This window comes from Desmodus rotundus, chromosome 6, assembly GCF_022682495.2.
Source record: "Desmodus rotundus isolate HL8 chromosome 6, HLdesRot8A.1, whole genome shotgun sequence".
In the NCBI taxonomy this organism is placed as follows: domain Eukaryota; kingdom Metazoa; phylum Chordata; class Mammalia; order Chiroptera; family Phyllostomidae; genus Desmodus; species Desmodus rotundus.
Genome location: NC_071392.1, coordinates 44,668,563 through 44,688,587, shown reverse-complemented (window position 1 = coordinate 44,688,587; position 20,025 = coordinate 44,668,563). Strand labels below are relative to the sequence as shown.

At 33.7% G+C, this 20,025-nt stretch overlaps 1 protein-coding gene across 2 annotated transcripts in view; it reads left to right on the top strand.

Moving 5' to 3' along the window:
- FBXL13 (F-box and leucine rich repeat protein 13) overlaps positions 1-20,025 on the top strand; it is a 287,440-nt gene that overhangs the window by 100,069 nt on the left and 167,346 nt on the right. For both annotated transcript variants that reach the window (XM_045193852.3, XM_024558073.4), the window contains exon 9: positions 1,781-1,913. In XM_045193852.3, the coding sequence (XP_045049787.2) occupies positions 1,781-1,913 (133 nt within the window). The remainder of the gene's footprint in view (positions 1-1,780; positions 1,914-20,025) is intronic.

Sequence of the window (20,025 nt, the reverse complement as noted above, 5' to 3'; positions counted from 1 at the left end):
ATTTTTGTATTATTCTAGTAACCTAGAACATGTCTGTGTTTCTCATTCCAAAGAGACACTGGGGAGAGGTCTTTGACAACAACAGAAAATCCCTGATGACTTCTCTATTTTGTTTTATGGATGATACTTCAATCTCAACAACTATGATCATTTATGCCAAGAACTGATGTTGCAGTGGCAACATTTTCTCTGTTGCCTAAAGTCCAGTTAATAGCTAACTTTTCTATTGCACTTTAATTGCTAATAATTGGAAGACCAAAGATATCATGTGCTCAGACTCATTTATGAATAGATGGCCAGGGCCCTTCTGCAGAAACTCTAAAATTTACACAGAGAGATTAAGAGGAGCTGACAAAACGATGGGGTCTCTAGTTTGATAAGTCATCTCAACATTTTTATACTCCATCAGAGCACCATTCCCTTGTGTGGCTGTACTGTTCTACTCTTATCTTGTCAACAATGGCAAGAAGAAACTATGCTTCTGTCTCAGCTAACCCATAATAGCTAACACATTAAGTATTCCTGTTTTACATTTATTTTTAGTTTAAGACAGTTACTCTCAAACTTTAGCATGTATCAGAATCATCTGAAGGGATTGTTAAAACAAAATGCTGGTTGCCACCCCCACGAATTTCTGTCTCAGAAGGTCTGGGGTGGGGCTTGACAATTTGCATTTCCAACAGGGCCCTGGGTGATGCTGATGCTGCTGGTCCCAGGACCACACTTTGAGAATCAAAGTAAAGTAAGATTCAAAGTAAGAAATTTCTTACTTTGTGACAGATTGGGGATGTTGCTTTTCTTTCCTTTGGACAACACATAAAGAAGGAAAGAATGAACCCAAATGGTCTGAGAGAGAAAGAATATGTACAATATTAAGATTAGGACAAATCCTGCAGAATCCTGGCAGAAAAAGCCAGCACTTCTGCTTAGAGACTTCACTGGGGAAAGCTGGAGGACATATGAGTGCATGGCAGTGAAGAACAAAGCCAGGATAAGAAGTTAAGTTTCATTATGATCAGCACATTTCTCTTTCCACAATTCTAAGTTGCCCCTCGTTTTAATTACTTTTGTCTTTGTTTGTGAGTGCTCAAATGTGGCACAACTATAACAAACACTTTAGTAATAAGAATTGCTATGTTCAGAAGGAAAAAATTGGATGTTCATAAACTTACCCTTTCAATTGAAAAATACTGTTAATACTAAGATAACCAGCCCTGACTATTCAGAACTCACATAAACCTCTGTGCTCTTCAGATTTACACACAATCTGCCAGGTCCACTCAGGTGATCTTTCCTTGACTCTAGAATGGCCTCCAAATTATAACTTATGAAAAGGTCTTTATAAACCACACATGGTAAATTGTCTTTCCCACAGCCAAGGAGTCAACATATAGTCTGTGCTCATAAAACATGAGGCAGAAATATTAACCCAGATTGCACTGACTTTGAAGTGGGGGGCAACCTTGGAGCACACCTGGGATGATGGCAGACATCCAGGCCACTCCAAGACAATTGACTCAGGTTGGGGTGAATGTGAGATCCCACTCCCAGGGCTATCGACCTGTACTGGACATTTTGAATCTGTTTGTCATTAAACCAAAGAATGACCATGAAAAAAAATCTGTTTGTAATTAAAGCTGGGAAGGACTATGAAAAACAACAACAAAAGCTCCCAAAATTAGTGATGTGATAAAGAAATTTTAGTCCTTGATGATTTAAAAACATTTTTAAAATTTATATTCTAAAGTTCTTTTTAATGTCTTTTGTTTATCCTTTTTAGATTGATTTTTCCACAGTAAAGAATATGATCACAGATAAATATATTGTGTCTACTCTGCAAAGGTGGCGTCTAAATGTGCTACGCTTGAATTTTCGTGGTTGTCTTCTACGACTGAGAACTTTGAGATCTGTCAGTAAGTACGTTAATGCAACTGTTTTGCTTTCTTGTATTTTAATTAAACAAATATACAAAAAGTAAAAATAAAATGGAAACTTTAGTTACAGTCTTGGGCCGTAGAATGCTAATTACAAGAATCTATAAAGCTTATAATATACTCAGCTCTTACTGGATTGAATAGCTTGGGAGTTAATTATTTGCCCATTGGAATTGACCACTCTTCTTTTGTCTAGCATTTGTCTATGTACATATCATCAATTCATCCCCTAAAAATATGGTAGAAGAACATATTCTTATTTTAAAGTTTCTAACAATAGATAATAAAAGCAAAAATTTCCCTCAAAATAATTCACTTAAAGGTACTCAATATTATGCTTTCTGTTTTTCTAAAATATATTGACATACATGTGATTAAAAATACAAATTAAAAATTTTAACTTGAAAGGGACCATATTGTTGTATATTTTCTTTTATATCTTAGAATTCGTTCCATGTCAATACTTATACATGTACTAAATTATTTTAAATTCTTAAAATCATTTTCCATATTATGGATGTACCGTAATTATTTAACTTTCTTCCTATTGAGGGACACTGAAGTTATCTCCAATTTTTTCCAAGCTGTTTTGCACTTTCATTGTGATATTTGTTTTTAATTGTCTAGCTCAGGCTGCTATAATAAAGTTTCATAGATTTGGTGGCTTATGAACAACAGAAATTTATTTTTCACAGTTCTGGACGATGGAAGTTTAAGATCGGGATGCCAACATGCTCGAGTCCTAGTGAGGGTCCTTTCCTATTAGCAGAATGCCATCTTATTATTCTATCCTCACATGGCAGAGGGAGAGTGAGAGAACTCTTTGGGTTTTCTTGTATGAGGGCACTAATCCTATGCATGAGAGGTCCACCCTCATGACCTAATTACTTACTGAAGGCCCTACTTCAATAAGTAATTGAAATAAAAATATTTTATTTACTTATAAAAGTAAATAAGTAAAATATTTTTACTTATTTAAAAATATTTTATTACTTATAAAAATATAAGTAATTGAAATAAGAAATAAAAAATAAGTTTCCTAGGTAAACTATTACATAATCTAGAACTATTAACAGTTTTATTTTTATTCATTCCTATTCATGTATCTTTTTTTCCAGTATCAGGGATATGTAGCCATCTTGTCTTGTTCCTGACTCTTTTTTCTTATTTTTAATGAGAATAGTATTAATATTATTAGACCTCTTAATTTCTGGTATACACTCTATCTATAGGGATATACCATACGACTGTTTCCACTTTTACAGCAGCCATATTCTGCATATTCCTGATTTACTCTGGTTATGTCTGCCTTAGACTTTTAGAAACTATTATTTCTGATCCACCAAGATGATTCCTGCTTTTTTCTCCAGAAATATTATAGCTTTTGGAAAAAAAATGTAGTTTGGGCAGGCGAAGAATGCTGAAACATATGCTTAGTCTGCCATGTTGAAAAAAATTATTACTTTTTTAGCAATAAAAGTTAACAAAGTAATTGTAAACCTTAATGTGTTAGCCAGCAAAACACTGTCTCTCCTTTTTTCTGTATATGTGCATATGTATGCATATACAAATATAGAAAATATACATAAAATATGCTATTAAATAAAATCGATGTTTTCAGAAGAAAGAAACAGAAACAAGATACAATATTCAAGGTTTTGGTTTGACCTAAGATTTTTATGACAGCAATTATGGTTGAACAGGGGAATGAGTTTCTGAGGAATGGCAAGGCTTGTATCTATGGAAATTTTTATTTATTTATTGAGATAAAATTCACATAACATAAAATGTTAACTTTTCATTTTTATTTTATTATTATTTTTTAAAATATATTTTATTGATTATGCTATTACAGTTGTCCCATTTCCCTCCTTCACTACACTCCATCCTGCACACCCCCTCCCCCCCACATTCTCCCCCTATAGTTCATGTCCATGGCTCATACATATAAGTTCTTTGGCTTCTACATTTCCTATACTATTCTTACCCTCCCCCTGTCTATTTTCTACCTACCATTTATGCTACTTATTCTCTGTACCTTTCCCCTCTCTCTCCCCCTCCCACTCCCCTGTTGATAACCCTCCATGTGATCTCCATTTCTGTGGTTCTGATCTTATTCTAGTTGTTTGCTTAGTTTGCTTTTGTTGTGGTTTTAGGTGTGGTTGTTAATAACTGTGAGTTTGCTCTCATTTTTACTGTTCATATTTTTTTATCTTTTTTTCTTAGATAAATACCTTTAACATTTCATATAATAAGGGCTTGGTGATGATGAACTCCTTTAACTTGACCTTATTTGAGAAGCACTTTCTCAGCCCTTCCATTCTAAATGATAGTTTTGCTGGATAGAGTCATCTTGGATGTAGGTCCTTGTGTTTCATGACTTGGAATACTTCTTTCCAGCCCCTTCTTGCCTGTAACGTCTCTTTTGAGAAATCAGCTGACAGTCTCATGGGAACTCCTTTGTAGGCAAGTGTGTCCTGATCTCTTGCTGCTTCTAAGATTCTGTCCTTCTGTTTAATCTTGAGTAATGTAATTATGATGTGCCTTGGTGTGTTCCTCCTTGGGTCCAGTTTCTTTGGGACTCTCTGGGCTTCCTGGACTTCCTGGAAGTCTATTTCCTTTGCCAGATGAGGGAAGTTCTCCTTCATTATTTGTTCAAATAAGTTTTTGATTTCTTGCTCTTCCTCTTTTCCTTCTGGCATCCCTATAATTTGGATGCTGGAATGTTTAAAGATGTCCTGGAGGTTCCTAAGCCTCTCCTCATTTTTCTGAATTCTTGTTTCTTCATTCTTTTCTGCTCAGATGTTTCTTTCTTCCTTCTGGTCCACACCATTGATTTCAGTTCCAGTTTCCTTCCCATCACTATAGGTTCCCTGTACATTTTCCTTTGTTTCTCTTAGCATAGCCTTCATTATTTCATCTAATTTGTGACCAAATTCAACCAGTTCTGTGAGCTTCCTGATTACCAGTGTTTTGAACTGTGCATCTGATAGGTTGGCTATCTCTTCATTGCTTAGTTGTATTTTTCCTGGAGCTTCGATCTGTTCTTTCATTTGGGGCATATTTTTTGTCTTGCTGTGCCTGTTATGTAAAGGGGCGGAGCCTTAGGTATTCACCAGGGCGGGATAACACTGGTTGCTGTACTGTGATGCTGTACGTGGGGGAGGGGTCCAATAGGGAGCAATGGCACTTGCTCCACTCTCTGCCGGAGTGCAGTCACTCCCTCCACTATCCACAATCAAATTGTGCCCTTGTGGTGCTGCTTCCCGAGTGGGTGGGTTTGTGTACATTCTAGGACCCTGTGGGTCTCTCCAATGAACTCTCCTGTGAGGCTGGGAGTTTCTCCTGCTGCTGCCTCAACCCCCACTGGTGTTTTCAATCAGAGGTTTGAGGCTTTATTTCCGCATTCTGGAACTCTGCGTTGCGCAGTCTGTCACCTGTTCCACCAGCTGCTGCTTTGCTGGCCAGCTGAAGCTTTGCCCACCCTGCTCCACAGTCCGCCACCTCACTGGGTCCACCAGAAGTCACCTTGCTGAGAGTCCTCTCCGCTGGGCTGCTCATCTCTGCCCCTCCTACTGGTCTGGATGAATGTTTCTTCTTTATCTCCTTGGTTGTCAGACTTCCATACAGTTCGATTTTCTGTCAGTGCTGGTTGTTTTTTGTTTTTAAATTTTTGTTGTCCTTCTTTTGGTTGTGCGAGGAGGCACAGTGTGTCTACCTACACCTCCATCTTAGTCGGAAGTCCAAAATTTTAACTTTTTAAAGAATACAATTTGGCAGTTTTTAGTATGTTCACAATGCTGTACAACCATCATCACTATCTAATTCCAAAACATTTTTATCACCCCCCCCCCATACACACACACAAAACCTCCATATCTCTTTTGCCTTTCTTTTTCTTCTTTAATTGCTCAGGCTGGAACCTCCAACACAATCTCGAATAAGTGGTGAGAGCAGTTATCCTTGTCTTGCTCCTTTTCTCAAAGGGAAAGTTTCTAGCCTTTCACAGTTAAGTAAGATGTTAGTTACATATTTTTCTCAGGTGCCCTTTTACTGGCTTGATGAAATGTCCTCAAGTTCCTAGTTTGTTAAGTGTTTTTTTAAATCATAAAAGGGCGTTACATTCTGTCAAATGCTTTTTCTGCATCCACTGACAAAGTTTTTTCTTTATTAAATATAGTTTACTACATTGATTGACTTTTGTATGTTGACCTGCCCTTGCTTTCTTGGGATCAATGTCATTTGTTCATGGTATATAGCCTTTTAATATGCTGCTATATTCTGTTTCTTAATATTTTGTTGAGGATTTTGCATCTATATTTAAAAGGAATATTGGTTTGTAGTTTTTCCCTTTTTTGTGTGATGTGTTTGGCATTGTTATCAGGGTAATACTAGCTTTATAGAATGAATTAGGAAGTGTTTGAAAGGAAAGTGTTAATTATTCTTTAAATGTTTGACAGAATTTGTCAGTGAAACCAAATAGTTCTAGGCTTTTCTATGTTGAAGGTTTTTGATTGCTGATTCAATATCTTTATTTGTTATATATCTATTCAGATTTTTTTTTCTTGATTAAGTTTGGTACTTTATGTGTTCCTAGGAATTTCTTAATTCCATGTCAGTAACCTAATTTCAATAATCAATTGTTGGAGTAGAATTGTTCATAGTATTCTTTTATAATCTTTTTTTATTTCTGTGAAGCAAATAGTAAGGTAGGCACTTTCATTTTTTATTTTAGAAATTGAGTCTCCCCTCTTATTTTTCTCCCTCTTTGGACAGTCTAGCTAAAGTTGGTTATTTTGTTAATCATTTAAACAGCAAACTTTTTTTTATTATAGTACAATACATAACATAAAAATTATCATTTAACCATTTTAAGTGTATAGTTCTGTGGCATTAAGTACATCCACATTGTTGTGCAACTGCTATCACCATCCATGTCCAGAACTCTTCTTCTTGCAATATTGAAACTAAACATTACTTTTGTATATCCCATTTTTGCAGCCCTTGGCAACTACTGCTTTACTTTATATCTCTTTGAATTTGACTACTCTGGGCACTTCATATAAGTGGAATCATACAAATTCACCTTTTTTGACTGGCTTATTTCAATTAATATAATGTTTCCAAGGTTCACCCCACTTGGAGCACTTGTCAGAATTTTTTTGCTTTTAGAAATGGATAAAATCCTAAAAATATTATGGTCAGTTAATCTATACCAAAGGACATAAGAATATAGAATGAGGTAAAGATAGTTTCACCAATTAATAGTGCTGGGAAAACTGGGCAGATACATGTACCCACACACAAAAAAGAAACTAACCCATTTTTGTAAACAATATAAAAATAAACTCAAAATGGATTAAAAACTTAAATGTAAGACCATAACACTCCTAGAAGAAAGCATAGGAATTAAACTCTTTGACATCACTTTTACCAATATCTTTTTGGATATGTCTCCTTGTGCATGGGAAAGAAAGGAAAAAAATAAACAAATGAGACTACATCAAGCTAAAAAGTTTTTGTACAGTGAAGAAAATCAACAAAATTAAAATACAACCTACTGAATGGGGGGAGATGTTCACCAGTGGTACATCTGATAAGGGGTTAATATCCAAAATGTGGAAGGAGTTTATACAACTTAACACGCACACACACACACACAAACCCAAAACAAGCTGATTTAAAAAATTGGGCAGAATACCTGAATAGACACTTCTCCAAAGAAGACATACAGATGGCCAATAGACATATGAAAAGATGCTCAACATTACTAATCATCAGATAAATGTAAGTTAAAACTACAATGAGATATCACCTCAGACCTGTCAGAATGGCTATTAAAAGTAAACCAACAAACAATTGTTGTGAAGATGTAGAGAAAAAAAGTACCCGTGTACACTGTTGGCAGGATTGTAAACTGGTACAGCCACTATGGAAAACAGTATGGCGAATCATCAAAAAATTAAAAATAGAACTACCATATGATCTAACAGTTCCACTTCTGGGTGTTTACCTGAAGAAATCCAGAACAGTAATTTGAAAAGCTGCATGCATCCCTGTGTTCATTGCAGTGTTATTTACAATAGCCAAGATATGGATGTGACCTAAGAATCTATTAATATATGAATGGATAAAAAAGTGGTACACATATAAATGGGATATTATGCAGCTATACAAAAGAATGAAGCATTGTCATTTGTGACAACATGGATGGACCTAGTAGATATTATGCTAAGTAGAATCAGACAGAGAAAGACAAATACCATATGATTTTACTTATATATGAATTCTAAAAACCAAAATAAGCCAACAAACCAAACAAAAAATCTCATAGATACAGATAACAAATTGCTTGTCGTAGGATGGGTGGGGAATGGGGGGATAGATGAAAAAAGTAAAAGGGATTAAGATGTACAAATTGCCAGTTATAAAAATTAGTCACAAGGATATAAAGTACAGCATAGAGAATATAACCAATAATGTTATAATAACTATGCATGGTGTTAGGTGGGACTAGTCTTACCAGGGTGATCACTTCTTAAGGTAAAGGTATATAAATTTCTAATTACTATGCTGTACACTTGAAACTAATGTAATTTGGTATGTCAATTCTAATTGAAAATTAAATTAATTTTTTAAAATGAGGATTTTTTAACACTGAAAAAAAAGCAAAGAGTAAGAAAAATATTTATTTTTTCCTGTCTTATTAAGAGTGACTAGTACTCTACTGGATATATGTACCATAGTTTATCTACTCATCCATACATGGCTACTTAGATGTTTCCACTTTTTGACTCTTGTGAGTAATTGCTGGTATGAACATAGATGTTTAAACAACTTTTATGTCATTGATTCTATTGTTTTTCTATTTTCTAGTTAAGCTTTACTGAAATCATTATTACCTGCTTGCTTTGGGGTTTGCTTTCTCTTCTTTTTCTAGTTCCTTAAGGTATGGAAGATTAAGTTATTGATTTGCATATAGGCATTTACAGCTATAAAGTTCCCTAGATTTTTTTTTTTTTACCTGCTTCCAAACAAAGACTTTTCCTAATGCCTAAGCACAAAGTCCACTGGGAAGTTTGGGGTGGAGAGGAAATGGGCAACATGAAGTTGCAGTTTGTGCAGAGAATACATAGATGGTCAAATAATGAAAATGCTTAAGTCAAATTCTGTACTATATAAAGGGCATGTTGACTATTTGTTCCTTGTATTAGATAATGATATATTTTAACTATGTCACATATTTGTATTTGTATCTTAGATGCAAGATAGCCTAAAAATATTGTTTAGCTTTGTTTTGATAATGTATTATCCTTTTAAAATATTTTATTTAGTATTTATTGAGAAGTTTAATTCTTAGTATAAATGTCTTTATCATAGAAACAATTAAGCATGCAGACCTGAGTAGATCTTGATTTATCAAGTAAATCTAATAACTATCTCATCTTTGTCATACTTTTTATTTGTCAGATTGCTTAATAAAATCAGTTTCAATTCTAGAAGCTTTGAGTGTATCAAAGATAAAAAGTCAATCTCAGAATTGTTTCACCTTTTTAATCTCCCCTGCCTCCAGCTAAGGTCAGATTATCTATTGGTACATGTCTTCTGGTAAAAAGTTTGACACTCTGTTAGATTGAAGATAAATATTGGCTGATCTTTTGGGCTGTTTGGCTGGATGGCCACAGAATTATAATTTTTATGTTTACCAAAATTTAGAAGAAAAATAACTTTATATTATTTATTGTATTTTTTATTTTAAAAATATATATTTTTTTTATTTTTCAGTGACATACAATATTAGTTTCAAGTGCACAACCCAATGATGAGACATTTACATAACTTACAAAGTGATCACCCTGATAAACCTAGGACACACCTGACACCATACATAGTTATTATAAAATTGTTAACTATATTCCCTATGCTGTACTTTACATGCCCATGACTATTTGGTAACTACCAATTTATTCTCCTCAGTCCCTTCATCTTATTCACCCAGGCCCTCAACCCCTGCCTCCTCTCTGGCAACCACCAGTCTGTTCTCTGTATTTATGAGTCTGTTTCTGTTCTGCTTTGTTTATTTTGTTTTTAGGCTCCACATATAAATGAAATCATATGGCATTTGTCTTTCTCCTTCTGACTTATTTCACCCAGCATAATAACCTAGGCCCATTCATGTTGTCACAAATGGCAAGACTTCATTTTTTCTTATGGCTGAGTCATATCCATTGGTCTGTGTGTCTGTTTTTCTGCCAGTACCATGCTGTTTTGATTATCATTGCTCTGTAGTATAATTTGAAGTCAGGTAGAGTGATATCACTAACTTCATTCTTTTTTTTCAGGATTGTTTTGGCTATTTGGAGTCTCTTATTGTTCCATTCAAACCTGATGTTTTTTGTTCTATTTCTTTAAAAATGACATTAGGGTTTTCATAAGGATTGCATTAAATTTGTGTATTGCTTTGGGTAATATGGCCATTTTAACTATGTTGATTCTTCCAATTCATGAACTTGGAATATTTTTCTAAGTGTCTTTTTTTATTTCTGTCAATAATACTTTGTAGTTTTCAGTATATAGGTCCTTCACATCCTTTGTTAAGTTTATTACTAGATATTTTATTCTTTTTGTTTTGATTGCAAAAAGAATTGTTATTTTTTTTTTCTGAAATTTCATTGTTAGTATATAGGAATGCAGTGAATTTTAGTACATTGATTTTGTACCCTGCAGCCTTATTGTATTTGTTTATTGTCTCTAATAGGTTTTTTTTTTTTTTTGGTGGAGAGTTCAGGGTTTTCTATATATATTTGCAGAATCGTGTCATCTGCAAAAAGTGACACTTTTACTTCTTCCTTCCCAATTTGGATGCCTTTTATTTCTTTCTCTTGCCTGATTGCTCTGGGTAGGACTTCCAGAACTATGTTGAGTAAGAGTGGTAAGAGCATCTTTGCCTTGTTCCTGATTTTAGAGGAAAAGCTTTCAGTTTTCACCACTGAGTGTGATATTAGCTGAGAGTTTGTCATATATGGGCTTAATTATTTTGAGGTACTTTACTTCTATACCCAATTTATTAGACATTTTAATCATAAATAGATGTATATTATCAAATGCTTTTTCTGCATGTGTTAATAAGACCATATGATTTTTTAAACCTTTGTTTTGTTAATATGGTGTGTTACATAGATGGATTGTGTTTGTTGAACCATCCTTGTGTTTCTGGGGTGAACTCCACTTCATTATGATGTATTATTTTTTTGTAGTCAGTTTGCTAGCATTTTGTTTAGGATTTTTGCATCAGTATCCATTAGAGATATTGGTCTGTAGGGTTTTTTAAATTTGTGTGTTATCCTTGCCAGGTTTTAGTATCAGAGATATGTTATCCTCATAAAATATGTTAGGAAGTATTGCCTGGTCTTCAATATTTTGGAAGAATTTGAGAAGGATATGTTTCGAATCTCTGAGTGTTCGCTAGAATTCACAATTGAAGCTATCAGGTCCTGGACTTTTATTTTTTGTGAGGTTTTTGATGATCATTTCAATTTCCCCACTGTTGATCTATTTTGATTTTCCAATTCTTTATAATTTTGTATAGTAAGGTTATACACTTCTAGGGAATTATACATTTCTTCTAGGTTATTGAATTTGATGGCCTATAGTCCTTCATAGTATTCTAGTATGATCCTTTGTAAACCTGTGATGTCTGTGATAACTTTTTCTTTTTCATTTCTTATTTTGTGTATATGAGTCTTTTCTCTTTTTTCCTTAGTGAGTCTAGCGAGGGGGTTGTCCATTTTATTAACCTTTTCAAAGAACCATCTTTGTTCTATTATTTTACATAGTCTTTTATTGTTCCATATTTCATTGAACTTTGCTCTAATGTTTATTATTTCCTTTCTTTTGATGGCTTGCGGTTGCTTTTGTTCTTTTAATAGTTCTTTAAAATGTAATGTTAGGTTGTTTAATTGGGATTTCTGTTGTTTCTTGAGATATAGCTATAATGACATAAACTTCCTTCCTATTCTGGCTTTGCTGCATCCCAGAAGTTTTGATGTCATATTGTCATTCTCATTTGCCTCTTCATATTTTTTGATTTCATCTTTTATTTCTTCTTAGACCCAGTTATTTTTTAATAGTACATTACTTAATCTCAATATACCTGTGTGTTTCTTTACTTTTTTTTGCATTTGATTTCTAATTGCAAAGCACTGTGGTCAGAGAATATGCTTGGTATGATTTCAATCTTGTTGAATTTGTTGAGGCTAGTTTTGTGACCAAACATATAGTCTATCCTTGAGAATGTTCCATGTGCACTAGAGAAGAATACATAATCTGATATTCTAAAAGGAAAGGCTCTATAAATGTCAATTATGTCCATTTGGTCTGATATGTTATTTAAAACTAGTATTTCGGTATTGATTTTCTGTTTGGATCATCTATCTAGAGCTGTCAATGGAGTATTTAGGTCCCCAAGTATGATTGTATTTTTGTCCATTTGTCTCTTTAGTTTTGTTAGTAGTTGCTTTATATATTTAGGTGCTCCCTGATGGGGTGTACATATATTGAGAAGTATATATCCTCTTGATGGAGTGTGCCCTTTATCATTATAAAATGTCCATCTTTGTTTTTTGTTACCTTTGTTATCTTGAAATCTATTTTGTCAACTATAACTATGGCTACATCTGCTTTTCTGTGGATGCTATTTGCTTGGAGAATCATTTTTCACCCTTTTACTTTGAGTCTATCTTTGTCTATGTAGCTTAGATGTGTCTCCTGAAGGCAGCAAATAGCTGAATTTTGCTTTTTGATGAAATCTACTACTCTGCCTTTTATTGATGAATTCAGTCCATTTGCGTTTAGGGTAATTATCAACGTATAGGGATTTCTTATAGCCATTTTATCTTTTGATTTCTGCTACCTCTGTGCCTCCATTTGTTCTTTTCCTTTGTGTTTCGGTCTGTTGATTTTATTTGGTGGTGGTGTTCCATACTTCATTCCTCTGTTTCCCTTTTTTAAATTATGGATCTCAGTTTTGTTTGTGTGTGTATGTGTGTAGTTCCATTAGGTTTATGAAAAATAAAGTTTCATATATATAGTAATACTTTTTCTTTTGAATGTGTCTGATCTCTATCTTCCTTTGAAAATTCTGACCTTTACCTCCTCCCCTTTTATGTTTTTGTTTTCACAAATTATCCCTATTTATTCTGTAAATGTATCCATGATCTTACTCATAGTTTTGTGACCTTTTGTTCTTTGTTTCAGGTAGAATAACCCCCTTGGATATTGCCTGCAATGGAGGTCTTCGGGTGATAAATTCCTTCAGCTTCTGTTTGTCTGGAAAAGTCTTTATTTCTCTTTCATATCTAAAGGATAACTTTGCTGGATATATTATTCTTGGCTAGTAATTTTCCTCAGTAGTTTGGATATTTAGTTCTACTCTCTTCTAGCCTGTAGAGTTTCTGCTGAGAAGTCTGATGATAACCTGATGGTCTTTCCTTTATAAGTGATGTGTTTTTTTCTGACAGCCTTGAGAATTATTTCTTTGTCATTAATATTTGATAGTTTTAATACAATGTGCCTTGGAGAAGGCCTTTTTGGATTGAGGTTATTAGGTGTTTTGTTTGCTTCTTGGATTCGAGGATGTAACTATTTCCATAGGTTTGGGAAGTTCTTGTCAAATATTTGAATAGACTCTGTTCCCTTCTTTCTCTCTTCTTCTTTTCATATGCCTATTATTCTTATATTGCTCTTTATGATGGAGTCAGATAGTTCTTGTAGAGTTCTTCATTTTTAGAAAGTATTTTATTTATTTATTTTCAGAGAGGTGAAGGGAGGGAGAGAGTCATTTCTTTTTTAATGCTCAAGTCTCTTTCTTATTTTCTCTGTATCATTCCTAGATTTCTATCTTTGATATCACTAATCCTTTCCTCCATCTGGTCCACTCTCCTATGCTCTCTAGTTCATTCTTGATCTTTTATTGAGTTCTTCATCTCCAGAATTTGTTTGGTTCTTTTTTAAAGTTTCAATTTCTTTGATAAAGTACTTGTGATTTATGTGATGATATAATTTTATATGTCAATTATTTTGCCATTAAATATTTTAAAACTAAAAAAAATCTGTATCAATATGTATAAAAAATGAAGAGAATGGGAAGTTGGAAGTATTGCCAGAGCTGGTGGCTCAGAAAATGACTCTAGATATGAGGATCTGACCTCATAACTAAGTGTCAGAGAATTCAAGATTGCAGTTCTGAAAAAACAGTGAAATACAAGAAAATACAGATAGGCTGTTTAATGAGTTCAGAAACAAACCAATAAACAAAACAAGTACCTCCCCTTTTTAAAAGCAAGAGATGAAACTTCTATGTAAATAATATCTTCCCTTGTCAAAATAATTCTTATCTTCCTCCTTCCTCTTGATTATCTAGGCTGCAGCAAGTGATACACGTGTGAGAATGTCCCCTTCAGGGCTTTTCGGCTTCACTTTAAGTGAAATTTCCTTTGTTCGTTTTCACAAGTATATGCTAAAACACTTTAGGAAATATTTGGCAAGGGTAAAAGAGTGGTTTTTAAGTTCAGCAGTTTTGTTGTTGGTCCTGAGTAAACAGATGTATTGGAGGTATGAAGGCCCACTTGACTTTTGTCAGTTTTTCTCCACCTACTCAAAAATTGGCTGGATGAGAACAGTTCCAAAGAAGCCTGACTTGTGAGTAACCCTGGGATTGCATGTTTATGTTTTTAGAATTCATAGGATACAATACTGAAGTTTTTGAAATCAAATTTATTAACTAATTTTCCAGTTTGCCCACCACTATGTGAGTTATTTTTTCTTGATTTTTCCTTGATACTGATTTGTTGGTCATATATTACATCCTCCTCCACTCATCAACACCTCACTTCCTGCAGAAAGGAACCTCGATGACTTACAGAATCTAGGCAAGTAGAGACTTATTGCTGAATTGCTTTTACTTGCCAGAGCAGGAGACTTTTTCAGATTTCTCAGAAGAGGCATTAATTGATCCAGAGCATAAGCTCCAGAGGAGGGAATAGTTAGTAAATAAAAAAATGTGAACTGTGTAATGTTAATGTCTTTCCCAAACAACCACACATTAGGTCAGAACTGACTCAAGTTTAGGACTTACGGAGAACTCAGCTTGCAGTAAATTTTATTTACTTCAGATAAATTGGAGAATTTTAGGACTAGCAGGAAAGTTAAATAAAAAACTTGAGTATTTATCCCAAAACATACATGTTCAAGTGTGAAGATCTCAGCGCTATTATATTTTTGACTACTATAAAATAACTTACATATTAATCTCCTGACCTTCATCATCTATTAAACACAGGGAAGGTCCCAAGGCAAGTTATTAAACTATTAAATAAGAAAATGGTAGAAAAGAAAGTACCTAATTGTTCATTCCATCATTGATCAACTATGCTTCCCTGAAAAAGTAAAAACTCTGTACAAAGAGGGAGAAAATCTTAAACTTTCAACAATGTACTGCAAATTAATCCCTGGAAGATATTAGCAACTTCAATTGACTTGCTTTTGGATGGTCTGGACAAATTTCCATTACTATGTGTTCCAGAGCTTTATTGTTAATAGATCCCAGGGCATAATACTGAATATAAAAATCAAGCAATAAAATCCCCAACTAGCCTCTGAAATTAAACTATACAGTAATTTAGACCCTTTATCTCTCTCAGATTTAATCTCTTCATTTGTTTTAAGATTCCTCACATTCCCACTGCATGCCATCATTTCCTTCTGAAGTCCCCTCCAGGCTTTCTCCTCCATCAAATCTTGGCTGTTTTAGGTCTTGTACTCTTAATATTCCACACTGGGCAATCATGAAAAATAATTGCAATTGTTACATCACTCTGATAACAGCACTTCAAACTTAAGAGCTGCCTTTAATACTTTGTAGTGAATAATGCATTTGTATTGAGAACCAGTATCTCCAAGTCTCCACCCTGACCCGAACTAAAAAGGGCAGAGTGGTCATATCCTCATATCTAGAGTCATTTCCTGAGCCACCAGCTCTGGCAATACTTCCAGCTTCCCATTCTCTTCATTTTTATACATATTGATACAGATTTTTTTTTAGTTTTAAAATATTTAATGGCAATATAATTGACATAAAATTATATTAGTTTTGATGTATAACATAATGATTCAAATTTGTATACATTGTGAAATAATCACAACAATAAGTCTACTTAACATCTGTCACTATACATAGTGACAAAAATTTTTTCACTTGTAATGAGCACTTTTAATATCTACTGTCTTAATAACTTTCAAATAAGCAATACAGTATTATCACCTATCGTTACCATCCTCTACATAACATCCCCCAGACTTATTTATATTATAACTGGAAATTTGTACATTTTGCCCACCTTCACCCATTTCTCCTACCCCCCAGTTCTGGCCACCTCCAACTTGTTTTCTGTATTTATGAACCTGGTATTTTTGTTGATTTTTTTTTTTTTAGCTTGCACGTAAAAATGAAACAATGTATTTGTTTTTCTCTGTCTGACTTATTGCACTTAGCATAATGCCCTCCAGGTCCATTCTAGTTGTTTCAAATGGCAAGATTTCCTTCTTTTTTATGACTGAGTAATATTTCATTGTGTATGTATGTACTTGTATATATATCACATACTTTTTATCCATTCATCAATTGATAGACACTTAAATTGTTTCCATATCATGACTGTTGTAAATAATGAGGCAATGAACATGGGGCTGCATATATCTTGTCAAGTTAGTGTTTTTGTTTCTTTGGATATATACCCAGAAATAGATTGCTGGACCATATGGTAGTTCTATTTTGAATTTTTTGAGGAACCTCCATACTGTTTTCCATAGTAGATGCACCAATTTACATTCCCACCAACAGTGCACAAGTGTTCCCTTTTATTCACATCCTTAACAACACTTGCTCTTTCTTTTAAAAAAATTAATAGCAATTCTATCAGTTATGAAGTTGTACTTCACTTTGATTTGAATCTTCTTGATGATTAGTGATACTGAGCATCTCTTCATGTATATGTTGGCCATCTGTGTGTCTTCTTTGGAAAATTTCTATTCACATCTTCTGTCCCCCCACCTTTTAATTGTTTTGCTATTGAGTAGTATGAGTTCTTTATATATTTTGCATATTAACCCCTTATCAGACATATGATTTGCAAAAGATTTTCCCCATTTAATAGGTTGCCTTATCATTTTGTTGATGGTTTGCTGTGCAGAAATTTTTTACTTTGATATAGTCCCACTTGTTTTTTGGTTTTTTTTTTTTTTTGCTTTTGTTGCTTTTTACTTTGGTGGCCAATTTAAAAAATGATCATCAAGTCCTACGTCAAGAAGCTTACTACCTATGTTTTCTTCTAATAGTTTTATGGTTTCAGGTCTTACATTCATTTAATCCATTTCTGAAGTAATTGTTGTGTATGGTGTAAGACAGTGGTCCAGTGTAATTCTTTTTCATGTGGCTGTCCAGGTTTCCCAACACCACTTATTGGAGGTACTCTCCTTTTCCCCACTGACTATTCTTGGCTTCTTTGTCATAAATTAATTGACCATATGTGCATGGTTTATTTCTGGTCCCTCTATTCTGTTTCATTAATCTGTGTGTTTGTTTTTATGCCAATACTATGTGGTTTTGATTACTATAGCTTTGTAATATACTTTTAAATTAGGGAGGTTGATGCCTCCAGCTTTGTTCTTCTTTCTCAAGATTGCTTTGGCTTTCAGAGTCTCTTGTGGTTCTATACAAATTTTCGTATTGTTTATTGTACTTCTGTGGCAAATACCATTGGAATTTAAACAAGGACTGCATTGAACCTGTATATTTCTTTGGGTAGTATGGTCATTTTAACAATATTGATTCTTACAATCCATGAGCATATAATATCTTTTCATTTATTTTTGTCTTCTTCAATTTATTTCACCAAGGTCTGTTGTCTTTATGTACAGGTGTTCACCTTCTTGGTCATATTTATTCCTAGATATTTTAATCTTTTTGATACAATTATACATAAGATTAGTTTATTAATTTATCTTTTTGGTAGTTTGTTATTAGTGTATAGAAATGCAACAGATTTTTGCATATTGATTCTGTATTCTGCAACTTGACTGAATTCACTTATTAGTTCCAACAATTTTCTGGTGGAATCTTTAGGGTTTTCTATATGTAATATCTTGTCATCTGCAAACAATAACAGTTTTACTATTTCTTTTCCAATTTCTTTGTTTCTTCTACTTGCCTAATTGCTCTGGCTAGGACTTTCAATACTATGGTTGACAGGGGTGGAAATGGACATCTGTGTCATGTTCTTGATCTTTGAGCAAAAGCTTTCAGCTTTACAACATCGTGTATGAGGTTAGCTGTGGGTTTGTCATATATGGCCTTTATTATGTTGATGTATGTTCTCTCTATACCCACTTTGTTGAGAGCAGTGAAAGACAAATACCATATGATCTCAGCTATAAGTAGAACCTAATCAACAAAACAAACAATCAAGCAAAATACAATCAGAGACAACTGTGAAAATGGAGACAACTGTACTTGAACAATAAAAAATATTAAAACCATTATAAAATCATAACTCGATGTTGGATTTTGTCAAATGCTTTTTTCCTGCATCTATTAAGTTTGATCATGTAATTTTTTACCCTTTGTTTTGCCAAGGTGGCATTTCTTATTGACTGATTTGTGGATGTTGAACTATCTTTGCATCCCAGGGATAGGTCTCACTTATCATTGTGTATGGTACTTTTAATGTATAGTTGAATTCTGTTTGCTAATATTTTGTTGAGGATTTTTGCCTTTATGATCATCAGGGGTATTGGCCAATGATTTTCTTTTCTTGTGGCATCCTTGTCTGCCTTAGGTATCAGGGTAATTCTGGCCTTGTAAAATGAGCTTAGAACTTTTCCTTCTTCTTCAATTTGTTTTGGAACATTTTGAGGAGAGGTGCTAAATCTTCTTTGAATGTTGGTTAGCATTCACCAGTGAAGCTGTCTGGTCCTGGACTTTGTGGGGATATTTTGATTACTCATTCAATTTATTCTATTAATAGGTCTGTTCATATTTTTCTGTTTCTTCCTGATTCAGTCTTGAATGATTATGTTTCTAGAAATTTATCCATTTCTTCTAGGTTATCCAAATTGTTTGTTTTATAATTGTTGAAACTATTCTCTTACAATCATTTGTAATTTTGTGGTGTTTGTTGTCACTTTTTCTCTTTCAGTTCTAATTTTATTTATTTGTGCCCTCTCTTGTATTCTTGATGAGTCTGGCTAAATGTTTATGTATTTTGTTTATCTTTTCAAAGAACCAGCTCTTGGTTTCATTGATTTATTATTTTTTAGTCTCTGATTCATTTATTTCCATTCTGATCTTTATTATTTTCTTCCCTTTCCTCACTTTGGGCTTTATTGTTCTTTTGCTAGTTCTTTTAGTTATATAAGTTTACATTGATTGAGATTTTTCTTGTTTGTGTAGATAAGCCTGCAATGCTGTGATTCCCTGTTTTTGCTGCACCCCAAAGATTTTATATCATTGTGTTTTCATTTCAATTGTCTCAAGATGTTTTTCGATTTCTTCCTTGATTTCTTTGTTAACTCCTTTCTCTTAAGTAGCATGCTGTTTAGTCTCCATGCATTTTATGTTTTTCCACTTCTCTTTTTGTAACTGATTTCTAGTTTCATACCACTGTGATCAGAGAAGGTGCCTGATATAATTTCAATCTTCTTTAATTTACTGAGACTTGTTTTGTGGCCTAACATGATCTATCCTGGAAAATATTTTATGTGCACTGGAAAAGAATGTGTATTCTGCCATTTGGGGAGTAATGTTCTGTCAATATCTATTAAGTCCACCCGATATAATGTGTCATTTAATGCCACTGTTTCCTTGTTCATTTTCTCTGGATAATCTATGCATTTATGTAAGTGTGGTGTTAAAGTTCCCTCACATTATTGTCATATTGATCCTTCCCTTTATGTATGTTAATGTTTGTTTTATGTATTTAGGTACTCCTACATTGGATGAGTAAATGTTTACAAGTATATCCTCTTATTGGATTTA